The sequence below is a fragment of the Phacochoerus africanus genome, chromosome 14 (genome assembly GCF_016906955.1).
Source record: "Phacochoerus africanus isolate WHEZ1 chromosome 14, ROS_Pafr_v1, whole genome shotgun sequence".
NCBI lineage: Eukaryota > Metazoa > Chordata > Mammalia > Artiodactyla > Suidae > Phacochoerus > Phacochoerus africanus.
Window position 1 is genome coordinate 42,555,772 of NC_062557.1, and position 13,772 is coordinate 42,569,543.

Here is a 13,772-nt window from a genome sequence, read left to right on the forward strand (position 1 = left end):
GGTTTCCGGGTTAGGGGTCAATCAGAGCTACAGCTGCTGGCCTGCACCACAGCCACGGCAACACTGGATCCAAGCTGCGTCTTCCACCTACACCACAGCTCACAGCACTGCCAGATCCTTAACCCACTGTGGGAGGGGAGGGATTGAACCTGAATCCTCATGGATACTAGTCGTGTTCGCTGAGCCACACAGGGACTCCAAGAATTTCATGTGTTTTAAACTGCAAGATACCACACGGAGTGAATCATGAAATTAGTATCAATTTAGTGGTTCAATTAACACCCCCCACCTTTTTGCCATCCTGTGACATATAGAGCCCCTGTGCCAGGGATGGCATCTGAAACGCAGTTGCAACCAATGCCGCAGATTCAGCAATGCTGGATCCTTAACCCACTGTGCTAGCTGAGAATCAAACCTGAGTCCTTGCACTTGAGAGATGCCACTGATCCTGTTGCGCCACAGCAGGAATTCCTAACCTTGTTTTTTAAAAAAGACGATTTCCCTTCTCAAAATTATATCTCCTTTGTCTTTTCTTTCTTTCCTTCCTTCCTTCCTTTCTTGTATTTTTAGAGCTGCACTCAAGGCATATGGAAGTTCCCAGGCTAGGGATTGAATCGGAGCTGTAGCCGCCAGCCTACGCCACAGCCACAGCAACACTGCATCCGAGCTGCATCTGCGACCTACGCCACTGCTCACAGCCACACCAGATCCTTAACCCACTGAGTGAGGCCAGGGATTGAACCTGCATCCACCTGGATACTAGTTGGGTTCGTTATTGCTGAGCCACGATGGGAACTCCCCTTTGTCTTTTTTTTAACTTGACTTCGTCCTGTTTCCTTTTAAATCTCTGAACATTGCTTCTCCATCTTATGGGGAATCTGAATCCTCTCCTCATCCCCAATGCTGGTGCTCCCAGAGTCCTCTCCAGGACTCTTGAGCTTTCTTCTCGCTGCCCCTCCTCTTGGCCCAGCCCATGCCTTCTCACGGGATAAAGAGCCATCTGTTTACGGCATGGCACAGTCCTCTCCCTTTCACATCTAACCATCTACTAGACATCTCTGCCAATGTCCTGCAGGTTTAAAAGCAGATCAACTTTTTAAAAACCTTGAAATATGAGTTCCCACTGGGGCACAATGGGATTGGCAGCATCTCAGCTGCTGGCTAGGGAACTCTGTATGTAGCCCCCTCAGAAAAACTTGAAATAAAGGTTTTATTTTTATTTATTTATTTTTTGTCTTTTTGCCATTTCTAGGGCCGTCCTGCGGCATGTGGAGGTTCCCAGGCTAGGGGTCGAATCGGAGCTGTAGCCGCTGGCCTACACCAGAGCCCCAGCAATGCAGGATCTGAGCCGTGTCTGCAACCTACACCACAGCTCACAGCCACGCCGGATCGTTAACCCACTTAGCAAGGCCAGGGATCGAACCCGCAACCTCATGGTTCCTAGTCGGATTCATTAACCACTGGAACCTGCAACCTCATGGTTCCTAGTCGGATTCATTAACCACTGAGCCACGATGGGAACTTCAAAATACAAGTAATTTTAAAGAAAAGTTTTGTTTCACACGCACATCAATGTCTCCTGGGTCATGGTCAAAACACAGAAACTAGATAATGGGCTAGACATTGGAGTGGGAGGAGCCGGGGGCGTCTGCATCTGGGCCACAGAACAGGGAAGTGAGGAGCCAGTTTCTGGGGAAGGCGACGACTTTCATTTTGAACCCACTGACTCTGTGATTGACAGTTAAGTCGTGCCTAGCGGTTGCCTCTTCCGACTTCCAGACTCCGGTCAAAGTAATTCTGAGTGACTGCTGTGAGGAATGAGGGCGTTTACCCTCAAGGTCAGTAATAATTAGCTCCAAAGAGGTAACAGGGGAAGTAACATGCCTAGTTCTCTGCATCCAGTTTCTATGGAGAAATCCTCTAAGCAGCATTTCTTAAGCAGTGTGAAGCCGATACCATTATCTCCATTTCACAAGGGAGGAAGCTGAGGTTGAGAGAGGATGAGAAACTGTCTAAGGCTGTGCGGGTAGCAAGTCATTTATTTGCTGCACATTACCCGTGAACCACGTCGCCTCTGAAAGCATCGATCACCAGGGTTTTTCGAGGGCCGCTGTTACAAAGCACCACAAATTGGGTGGCTGAAAACATAGAAGTTTATCCTCTTGAGGAAGAATAATAACAGGTAGTCAGTGTAGGAGCATGGACTCCGATGCCATTGATTAACATTTGTGGTGTAAGAGCTTCAGGGAGTAACAACTCCACAGGCCCTGTTGACTACAGGGAGTGTACCTACGCCCAGATGGACTTTAATCCCTAATCCCCTGTGACCCAGTCTATGGGAAGAAAAGGGCAAAGAAACTACGAGACTTACAGGACGTTTCCACCCCTAAGACCCTACTGATAAGGACTGATAGAAGTAACTGAACAAGGCCAATGGGAGAAAACCACATCTTTCTGGATCCCATGTTGGTACCCCGCCCCCATCTTTAAGGAATAAGAACCCTTATAGGACAATAGAGAAAGGGGGTTCTTCTCCCCTCTCCTTGCAGCCCTGGGAGCTATTTGCTTTCCTTTAATAAAGATTTTGCTTGCTTGCTGCATGTGTGTTCGCGGAGCTCATTCTTCGACGGCCGTGATCGAGAACCTGGATTCCGGTATCACTCTCACAGTGAGGAGGCTAGAAGCCTGAAATCAAGGTGCAAGCAGGCTTGGTTCATTCTGCAGGGAAATCTATTCCATGGCTGTCTCCCAGGTTGCAGTGTGTGTGACCTGCTGGTGATCCTGGGCCTTGACTTGAGACGCATTATTCCATTCTTGGCCTCCATTTTCACGTGCATTCACAGGGTTGTCTTCTTATAAGGACACCAGTCATACTGAATTAGCTGCCCTCCACCCACCATAGTGTAATTTTATTTATTTATTTATTTATTTTCTTTTGAGGGCCATGTCTGCAGCATATGGAGGTTCCCAGGTTAGGGGTCGAATCGGAGCTGTAGCCTCCAGCCTACGCCACAGCCACAGCAACATGGGATCCAAGCTGCATCTGCAACCTACACCACAGCTCACAGCAACGCTGGATCCTTAACCCACTGAGTGAGGTCAGGGATGGAACCCACATTCTCATGGATATTAGCCTGGTTCTTAACCTGCTAAGCCACAAAATGAACTCCGTGTAACCTCATCTTAATCTTAACTCAATTTGCAATGACCCTCTTTCCAAATAGGTCACATTCTGATGTACTGAGGGTAAGACTTTAACATCTTTTTTGAGGGATAACCTTCAACTCATTAACACCTGATTAAGCAGAATAAGCCCTGGAGTTTAGAAATATTTAGTGTCCTCAAAGACACTGCTGCCTCATAAAAAGGCAAACCCACTACCTTTCCCTCCAAAATCCACCTCCCTCCTGGCTTCCCTGTTTTTCACAAAATTAGCTAAAATCACTCCACCTTTCACGAAAGAGCCCAGGCTCGGCAACAGAGACATCAGTGGGTTTAATGGACAAGGTGTCTTACACATCTGAAGCATAAGGTTCTGGAACAGCACCCCACCAAGGAGGGCAGGACATGGCAGCAGTCTTCACTGGGTGTGTGGCAGGGACAAGTTACCACTTACAAAAGAAAATAACTTCAGGTGGCTCAGAGGTTACCAGAGAAACCAGCAGAGGAGCTCGCCTTGCCCCTCACTGCCCTTATCTATAGATTAAAACAATCACTAGCTGAGGAAGGGGAAAAGTATGCAGGCACTTACTTTTACTGATTAGGCTCTATGATTAGGAGGAAGGTCGGCCACTTGAGCAGGGTGTCGGCAAGCAGAGACTGGTAGAGCAGGATACCTACAGACAGTAAGAGAATAGCCATCTTGGAGTTCCCTTGCAGAGCAGCAGGTTAAGGATACAGCGGCTGGAGCTGCTGCTATGACTCAGGTCGATCCCTGGCCCACAAACTTCTGGGTGCATCCCACCCCTACCCCACCACAGGCCAACAAGAAAGAGAACAGCCATCTTGTGCAGTCTGATCACAGAACTTCCCAGGTTTAATTCCTTACGGTTGCCTGTCCCTTGAGCAGATACGACAGCTTCCAGATTCCTCTCTTTGCTGCCAGGCTGTTTGCCTCCAGGCTCTTCATCTTAATCCAGCCTCACACTTTGACGTGGTAAGGCCAATTTTTGAGAAACACATCTCAAGTCAGACTCTACAAAGTCCCCTGACTTCCAGTTACGTGGTGGCACTATTCAGCTACTCCATTCTGCATTTGGGGCCCAACCAAATTTAGTGCTGGCCTCATCTCCCTCCATCCCTTCCAAATAGGATATTTCTCTGACGGCCTGTCTTCACGGCAGTTTCCTTGAGCTTCTGAAACTGGTATCTGTCCCAGTTTTTCCATTTGGGTGATATGGTTATGTATGCTCCTGCCTACACTCCCCCGCCAGACTCTCTTCCTCCCGCCCCAGGCAGGACCCCACTAGAAGCTCATCAATCTATATGCCTAGATGTACTCTCTAGGGAGTCTCCCCCACGTAGCGTTTTAGCCAAACACGGGCTACCCCCCCCTCCCCGTTCTCTTCCCAGCGATTCGGCACAGCTGCCCTTAGGGGCAGGTGGGGGCGAGACTGTTTCCCGGACTCAGTGGAATGGTGCCTACGGCGCACCCAGGGTCTGGGATCCCAGCACAGGCCCTGACGGCATCTGCCGGGAGGCGCAGCGGAGCTGCAACCCACAGCCCACCCGGAAATACCTCGGCCCGGGCGGAACGTCGCTTCTGCCGGAACCTTTCCGCTGAAAGGCCGGGCCCTTTTGGGCGAAGCACGCAGTAACCGGAAGTCAGTGGCGGAAGACGCGAGCGTGGGAACCTACTGCTGTAACGTGGAAGATGAACGTCCCTAGTCTCCTCTTGGCGGGAGGTAGGGTGCTTGGAATACTGGGTGAATTTCCCGTCTGCCCTTAGCCTCTGGTCTTGGAGCTTTTTGCCCTCCTCAGATTATGTGTCCAGGACTCACTGTTGGAATCCCTGCTGTGTTGACAGGGCTGTTCTTTTCGCCGATCCTCGGAGCGATTGTGGGGTAGGGGGTCCACGAGTGACTCCTCGGACTGGGCCAAGGGCAGAGGGGTCAGATTCTAAAGGCTGCTTGTTTTCTTCTGGCTGCCTTATTTTTCTGTGGCCATAATGTAAAACTTTACGTTAGTTTTACAAAGTTGCTTCTTATAAGGTTTCTCTTTGTGGAAATAGAGACATAGTAGAAATCTTAAAACGTGTTACAGAAGAAAATAAAAACCGTCTGTAAATTTAACAGCTAAAATATTTCTTATAAACCTATGAAATTCAGTTTCATTCGGTTCCACTGGATGAGAAACTAGTGAAGGTAAATATTGTTAAAAAGATTTCTTGAAGGTTAAAATTTCAAAAAATGTTAAACAGTTGAAGTCATTGTTTTATTTTGCTTTTTAGGGCGGCACCCACGTCATATGGAAGTTCCCAGGCTAGGAGTCCAATCGGAGCTACAGCTGCCGACCACAGTCACATGGGATCCCAGCCTTGTCTGCGACCTACACCACAGCTCAAGGCAAAGCTGGATCCTTAACTCATTGAGTCAGGCCATCGATTCAACCCGCATCCTCATGGATACTAGCCTACTGGTGTGGTTGAGCCAGGAGGGGAACTTCCCAAATCATTGTTTTAAAAACATGCTTCTTTGAGCTCCCGCTGTAGCGCACAGGGATGGCCATGAGTGGTGGCCTCTTGGGAACCCTGGGAGGGGGGTTTAATCCCCAGGCCTGCACAGTGAGTTAAGGATCCGGCAGTTGTCGAAAATGTGGCTTAGATCGGTCTCTGGCCAGGAATATGCCGCAAGGTGGCCAAAAATGAAAGCTCTTAAAAATACCTACATAAGGAGTTCCTGTCATGGTGCAGTGGAAAAGAATCTGACTAGGAAGGATGAGATTGTGGGTTCCATCCCTGGCCTTGCTTGGTGGATTAAGGACCTGGCATTGCCATGAACTGTGGTGTAGGTTGCAGAGGTGGCTTGGATCCTGTGTTGCTGTGGTTGTGGCTTAGGCGGGCAGCTGTAGCTCCGATTCAGTCCCTAGCCTGGGAATCACCATATGCCATGGGTGCGGCCCTAAAAAGACAAAACCCAAAAAAACAAATAAAACCCATAAATAAATACATTCTTCATGTGGACATAAAATAAGATTTCTAGGTAGTAAAACTTAGGTGTTATCCACAAAAATAGAATATATTTCTTGTGAATAAGATCTAATAGTTCCCTTTTTTTTTTTTTTTGGCTGCACTATGGGCACGTGGAAGTTCTCTGGCCGGGTGTCCAACCCATGCCACAGCAGTGACAACCCAGGATCCTTAACCAGCTGCGTGCCACAAGAGATTTTCCACTAGTACTTTTTCCTTTTTTCTTTTTAGGGCTGTTCCCATGGCATATGGAAGTTCCCAGACCAGGAGTCGAATCAGCTGTAGCTGCCAGCCTACACCACAGCCACAGCAATGCCAGATCCTTAACCCACTGAGAGGGGCCAGGGATGGAACCTATGTCCTCATGGATACTAGTCGAGTTCATTACCACTGAGCCATGACAAGCCATAATGGGAATTCTCTCCATTAGTTTTTAAATTATGGGAAAGTCAGTGTTGCTTTGCAAAGGCTCTGGTTAGGCTACAACTTACTTAAAAGTAAGTAAGACGTCTCAACTTACATTTTGCTCAATTTTCCTTTTAGGGAGGTGGAGATGTTGTCCAGTTCCATTAGGGTCATTCTTTTTCCAGGCCCTACATAATTCTTGCTGTCGGAAAAAATCCACTGCACCAAAGAAAAGTATTCCCGATTTTTTTGATGAAAATACAAAGGAATCTGAAAAGGCACTTGACAAGCTCTTCTCTTCAGAACAGCAGGCTTCCATCTTGCATGTGTTGAACACAGCATCTAATAAAGAACTTGAAGCTTTCAGATTGCTTCGTGGAAGAAAATCCATCAATATTGTAGAGCACAGAGAAAAGTTTGGGCCATTTCAGAACTTGGAGAGTTTAATGCATGTGCCCTTGTTCCAGTATAAAACCACCGTTCAAGTTTGTAACTCCATTCTTAATCCACAGACTGGAGGGAAAAAAAAGTCACAGGAAAACCGGCTCTTGAGAAAGCTCATCAAACCAGAAATAGGAAGAGAGAGACTTCAGGTATACCCTTTTTCTGAATGTCTTATACTGCCTCAATATTTGAGAACCTGCTTTGCAAAACACGATTCTGGGCACTAAGACACGGTTCTTCAGGCAGACTATAGTTTAGTTGGTGGGCCCAGTGATACACATGTAAACAGGTAATTTGTTATATGGTTATTCTCAAAGAATGAGATGCACAGGTAGCAAATGAGCAATTTAGAGGAGAGAACTGTGGGTTGTGACTTCGGGGGAACATTTACTAGAAGAACTCATCCTCGACCACAGAGAGAGAAGTAGGCTAGCAGGAAGAGAAAGGCATTCTAGAAAGAAAGAACGGTTAATGTAGAGAAGTAGGTCTGTGCAGGACTTGTTGAAGAGGAATGTGGAGGAGATATCTGCCTGGTCTGAGGGCTATGTTGGGAGTAGTGAGAAATGAAGATTCAAAGATGAGTTGTAGGAGTTCCCATCGTGGCGCAGTGGTTAACGAATCCGACTAGGAACCATGAGGTTGCGGGTTCGGTCCCTGCCCTTGCTCAGTGGGTTAACGATCCGGCGTTGCCGTGAGCTGTGGTGTAGGTTGCAGACATGGCTCGGATCCTGTGTTGCTGTGGCTCTGGCATAGGCCGGCAGCTACAGCTCCAATTAGACCCCTAGCCTGGGAACCTCCATATGCCGCAGGAGCGGCCCAAGAAATAGCAAAATGACAAAAAAATAAAAATAAAATTACTTGGCATTTCAAACATTAAACCTTGGAGAAATGGAACCTAGGTCCTGTGAAACATTACTTGATGTTCTCTTATCACATAATAATAATAATTACCTTTTTTTTGACCAGTAATTTTCCGTTTTGGGGGGATTACAGAAACTTTTTGAAAATCTGATAAAAGCAATAGACCCTCTTTTCAGAAAAAATAAATAGCACATATACAGAGGATATTATATATATTTTCAGAGGACTTGCAGATTTTGTTAAGTTTACTCATAGACTCCTGCTGTTGTTGATCTGGAACATAGTTTTCATTTTTTAATTTTATTTTATTTGCTTTTTAGGGCAGCACTTGCAGCATGTGGAGGTTCCCAGGCTAGGGGTTGAATCGGAGCTGTAGCTGCCAGACTACACCACAGCCACAGCAACGCCAGAGCCAAGCCTTGTCCTTGACCTTCACCACAGCTCACAGCAACGGCTGATCCTTAACCCACTGAGAAGGGTCAGGGATCAAACCCCCATCCTCATGAATACTAGTCGGGTTCATTACTGCTGAGCCATGACAGGAACTCCTGCAGCGTTGTATTAGTTTCAAGTGTACAGAAAATGAATCAGTCATACATATAAATATGTCTGGAGCATGTATGAACCATTTTTTCAGAGTTTGGATTTTCATTCAAATATATGGCTAAAACTGTATTCAGGTTATAGTGGAGTTGTATCTTATTTAGAGGGCTAGGTTTTAAAGTCAGTTCGTATGTAGAAATCTGTGCAGTAAAGTCCTTGGAAAAAATCTTGCCCATGAAGTACTGCGTGCAGTCTGGTTCAGTGATTCTTAGGCACAGTAAAACTTGAGAATCATTGAGCTGAGGAAAAGAACCAGGAGCTCCCACTATGGTGCACCGGGGTCAGCAGCGTCTTGGGAGCACTGGGATGTGGGTTTGACCCCTGGCCTGGTGTCAGAGGAACTGGCTTTGCCTCAGCTGTGGCTCAGGTTTCCACTGGGGCTTGGATCTACTCCCTGGCCTGGGAACTCCGTAAGCTGCAGTGGTCAAAAAACAAAAAAAAGTTCACACTTGTAATTAAACCAGCCTTTTTTTGTTTTAGGCAGTTAAGAGTATCGTATCCATTGTTTCTGGTACTCGAAGAATTGCATGGGCTCACCTGGATCGTAAACTGGCAGTGCTGGACTGGCAGCAAAGTGAATGTTGCCGATTGATGAAAGGAACGTACCTGTCATCTGTTTATTTAGAAGAGGTAAGGCCGTTGCACCTCCAAATTCCTACCCTGCTAGAGCTCCTGGGTCATCTTCTAGGTCTAAAAGGAATGTAACGCAATAAGGAAGGATTTTCTTTCGGTATTTATTACTCACCAATTCCTGTTATGTTTCCCATCACTTCATGATTTTTTAAAATTGAATCATTTATTTCAAGAAATGCCTCATAGGAGTTCCCCTGTGGCGCAGCAGAAACAATCCAGTTAAGAACCGTGGGGTTGCAGGTTTGATCCTGGGCCTCACTCGGTCGATTGGTTAAGGATCTGGCATTGCCATGAGCTGTGGTGTAGATCGCAGATGCAGCTCGGATCTGGCGTTGCTGTGGCTGTGGCCAGTAGCTCTAGCTCCGATTAGACCCCTAGCCTGGGAACCTCCATATGCCGCGGGTGTGGCCCTAAAGAGCAAAATCAATCAATCAATCAAAGGCAGATACTGAGAAAATCAGTTGTCAAGCATATTGTTCTAAATGGTTTTTTTTAGAATTTCATACTTATTTATTTATCTCCATTATAGCTGGTTTATAGTGTTCTGTCAACTTTGTACTATATAGGTGACCTAGTCACACATACATATGATCATGCTCCATGATAAGTGACTAGATATAGTTCCCAGTGCTCTACAGCAGGATCTCATTGCTTATCCATTCCAAAGGCTATAGTTTGCATCTAAATGTTAAGTTTTTTTTTGTTGTTGTCTTTTTTTAGCCATTTCTTCTTGGGCCGCTCTCACGGCACATGGAGGTTCCCAGGCTAGGGGTCGAAGCGGAGCTGTAGCCCCCGGCCTACACCAGAGCCACAGCAACGCAGGATCCGAGTCGCGTCTGCGACCTACACACCACAGCTCACGGCAACGCCGGATCGTTAACCCACTGAGCAAGGGCAGGGACCGAACCCGCAACCTCATGGTTCCTAGTCGGATTCATTAACCACTGCACCACGACGGGAACTCCTAAATGTTAAGAATTTTTATCACTGTATTTATAAAACTTACTCTTCAAACTGCCTCATTTGAGTCTTCAAAACCTTGTGAGATGGGCAGTAATGATAATCCTGATTATGATTCTACCTATGAAAACTGGTTACATCAAGCATCTGTGTTGTGATTAGTCAGTTGCAGAGGAGATTGATTCTAGGCTAGTTATTCCAACCCTATGCTCCATCCTAGAATTTTCTTTTTTTTTTTTTTTTTTAATTTTATTTACTTATTTTGCTTCTTAGGGTTGCACCTGCGCGCAGCATATGGAGCTTCCCAGGCTAGGGGTCTAATCGGAGCTACAGCTGCCGGCCACGGCCACAGCCACAGCCACACAGTATCTAAGTTGTGTCTGCGACCTACACCACAGCTCATGGCAACACCAGATCCTTAACCCACTGAGCAAGGCCAGGGATCGAACCAGCAACCTCATGGTTCCGAGTTGGATTTGTTAACCACTGAGCCACGACGAGAACTCTGATCCTAGAATTTTCTAAAAGGTAAATAAAACAGTTTTGTCTAATTTTAAAGCCAATGAAGATTTTAGAAATTATGAAGCTCATTGTACAGATGAAGAATCTGGTAATTAGGAGGTAAACACTGACTTCTTTTAGCTTAGCTTGTTCCTGTTAAAACCATGACCAGAACTTGGCTGTCCTGACTCCTCCATAAAATGCTTTTTCAATTACTTGTCCATAGCAATATAACTTAAGTTATATAATTATACTTTAAAAATAGAAGTGGAACAGAGAGGAGTTCCCATTGTGATGCAGCGGAAACAAATCCAACTAGTATCCACGAGGATGTGTGTCTGATCCCAGCCTTACTCAGTGGGTTAAGGGTCCTGCATTGCTGTGGCTGTGGTGTAGGCTGGCAGCTGTAGTTCCAATTTGACCCCTAGCCTGGGAACTTCCGCATGCCATGGGTGTGGCCCTAAAAAACAAAAAAAAAAAAAGAAAAAAAAACTGAGGTAGAGGAGGGCTCAAACAATAAAACTTAATGAATTATTTCTGCTCATTTTTTTTCTCCTCAAAGATTTCTTCTGTCATTTCAAAGATGCCTAAAGCTGACCTCTATGTTCTGGAAAAAACAGGACCGTCATTTCAGAACTCATCTCTGTTTCCTATCCTGTTACATTTTCATATCATGGAAGCAATGCTGTTTGCCTTACTGAATAAAACGTTTGCCCAGGATGGCCATCACCAGGTGCTGAGCATGAATCGAAATGCAGTGGGGAAGCACTTTGAACTGATGATTGGTGATACACGGACTAGTGGCAAAGAGGTAGTGAAGCAGCTCCTCTCAGAGTCAGTGCTGAAAGAAGAGCCTCGGGTGTTCTTCCCACCGGATAAGATCGTCCGCTACAGACAGCTCTTTTCATCTACTGAGCAAAACAGAGTAGAAGAGTTGTATGATTCATTACTACAAGCGATAGCCTTCTATGAATTAGCAGTTTTTAAAACTGAATCTTAAAATTCTGAGGTTTGTATGTTACATTTTCAAATATTATATTTATTAGCTCCGCAGTTGTAAAGCCAACTGTCTGAACATCCGTGTGAATGGAGAAGAAAACTTAAGTTTGTGTATTTAGTGTTGAAAGTCAGACTTTCGGCTTTTGAATGGTTTACATAATAATACACCAAGGCTAAATCAATGAGATTCTGTGCCTTTTAGGTTTAAGTGTTAAAAAATAAGATGCCCCCTAAATCTCCGAAACAAACAGTTACCTTCCTTGAAAAGCAAATGCCGTCTATACTAGAGGAACTGCATTATAATCATGTTGTTAAAACAGGGAATAATGGATTTTCTGGATGGTGCTCATCATGGGAATAAAACTAAGTATTACTGTTTTAACACAGTTGTGGAATCATCATCTCTGAGTACAATGTGGTTTGATGCACTGCCTCCAAAAGGCAGTTTTCCAAGTTCAAGTTGTGGCTCAGCGGAAACTAATCTGACTGGTATTCATGAGGACACAGGTTTGATCCCCGGCCTTGCTCAGAGGGTTAAGGATCCGGTGTTGCTGTGAGTCGAAGATTTGGCTCGGATCTGGTGTCACTATGGTTGTGGTGCAGGCTGGCAGCTATAGCTCTGATTCGACCCTTAGCCTGGGAACCTCCATATGCCAAGGGTGCGGCTCTGAAAAGCAAAAAACAAACAAAACTATCTTTTGAAAAAAGGTTATGCTTAATTTTTTTCCCACTTCTCTCAATGTTCCATTATATTTGCCTTAGTTCAGGCCTTCATTATATCTCACCTATACTGAATCCAAGTCGCTCTAATGTCAAAGCATTATTAAGTCATTTCTTTCCTTTAAAATTGAAAAATACTTGTTGGAAAAAATTCAACATCAGAAATATATTAAAAATATATATAAGTATATATTTATATATTTATATATATATAATATATATATATTATATATATTATATATTTATATTTTATATATAAAATACATGGAAGTTCTCTCTCCAGCACTTCCCAACTCTCTATGGAGTCTGATGCACACTCTAGCTTGTGGTCACACATATGTAAATCTCTGTGCACGTGACTGCATATATACATAAGCTTCTTGACCTTGCAACTGCTATTGCTATCCCACACTACACATCTGAAATCATTCTCTTTCCTCCAGACCACCTTGTTTGCTATTGTTTTATAACTTTGGTAAATAGTTTCACCAACCATCCAGTGGTTCATGGCAGACGCATGACATTCTACTCACTTCCCCCATATTTCTGGAAATAGCTATAGTGAAAATGTGTCCAAGTTAGACATACATAGGATAAGACACTACTGAAAAGTCACCGAAGTTTGGTTATTTTTATCACAAAAGCAAATCTTATGTCTTACAGGAATTCATAACCTTTAAGAACTAAGAAAATATTTTCCCAAATTATGCTAAACCTACAAATATATATATTATCTGTGTCTCTATTATTAGGAAACTACTGTTATCTTTTTTTGTTGTTGTTTGCTTTTTAGGGCCGCACCCACAGCATATGGAGGTTCCCAGGCTAGGGGTGGAATCAGATCTACAGCTGCTGGCCTACACCCCAGCCACAGCAACATGGGATCAGATCCACATCTGTGACCTACACCACAGCTCAGGGCAACGCCAGATCCCCGACACGAGGCCAGGGATCGAACCTGAAACCTCATGGTTCCTAGTTGGATTCATTTCTGCTGCACCATGATAGGAACTCCTGTCCCCATTATTTCTTTCTTTCTTTTTTTTTTTTTTTCTATTTCCTATTTCTTGGGCCGCTCCCGCAGCATATGGAGGTTCCCAGGCTAGGGGTCGAATCAGAGCTGTAGCCGCCAGGCTACGCCAGAGCCACAGCAACGCAGGATCCGAGCCGCGTCTGCAACCTACACCACAGCTCACGGCAACGCTGGATCCTTAACCCACTGAGCAAGGGCAGGGACCGAACCCACAACCTCATGGTTCCTAGTCGGATTCGTTAACCACTGCGCCACGACGGGAACTCCCCCATTATTTCTTGATTTTTGACCATTTAAATACAATTCCAGGGGGTTATTTTACTTTGGTTCCTCAATTAATGAGAATAAGACCAAATCAACAGGTAAAAGTTCCATAGCTTGTGAACTCTTGTATTCAGTAAAATAAATAAATAAATCCACATAACT

The 13,772-nt window shown here is 45.0% G+C and overlaps 1 protein-coding gene and 1 long non-coding RNA gene across 2 annotated transcripts; one reads left to right on the forward strand and one right to left on the reverse strand.

Annotated features, from left to right (window-relative positions):
• Positions 1–1,508: 1,508 nt before the first annotated feature.
• LOC125113719 (uncharacterized) lies at positions 1,509–4,834 on the reverse strand. The gene is made up of 3 exons (XR_007131567.1): positions 4,739–4,834; positions 3,752–3,836; positions 1,509–2,138 (listed from the first exon to the last, which is right to left on the reverse strand). It is a non-coding gene; the product is annotated as an uncharacterized LOC125113719 (long non-coding RNA).
• TEFM (transcription elongation factor, mitochondrial) lies at positions 4,829–11,979 on the forward strand. Its single transcript, XM_047756559.1, has 4 exons — positions 4,829–4,904; positions 6,731–7,185; positions 8,981–9,130; positions 11,157–11,979. The coding sequence occupies exons 1-4, from the start codon at positions 4,874–4,876 to the stop codon at positions 11,592–11,594; spliced, it is 1,074 nt and encodes a 357-aa protein (XP_047612515.1). The 5' UTR covers positions 4,829–4,873; the 3' UTR covers positions 11,595–11,979.
• The last annotated feature ends 1,793 nt before the right edge of the window (positions 11,980–13,772 follow it).

Coding starts and splice junctions, on each gene's coding strand:
- TEFM (XM_047756559.1), top strand. CDS start 4,874: ATGAACGTCCCTAGTCTCCTCTTGGCGGGAG. Junction 7,186..8,980: donor TAGGAAGAGAGAGACTTCAG/GTATACCCTTTT, acceptor TTTTTGTTTTAG/GCAGTTAAGAGTATCGTATC. Junction 9,131..11,156: donor CATCTGTTTATTTAGAAGAG/GTAAGGCCGTTG, acceptor TTCTCCTCAAAG/ATTTCTTCTGTCATTTCAAA.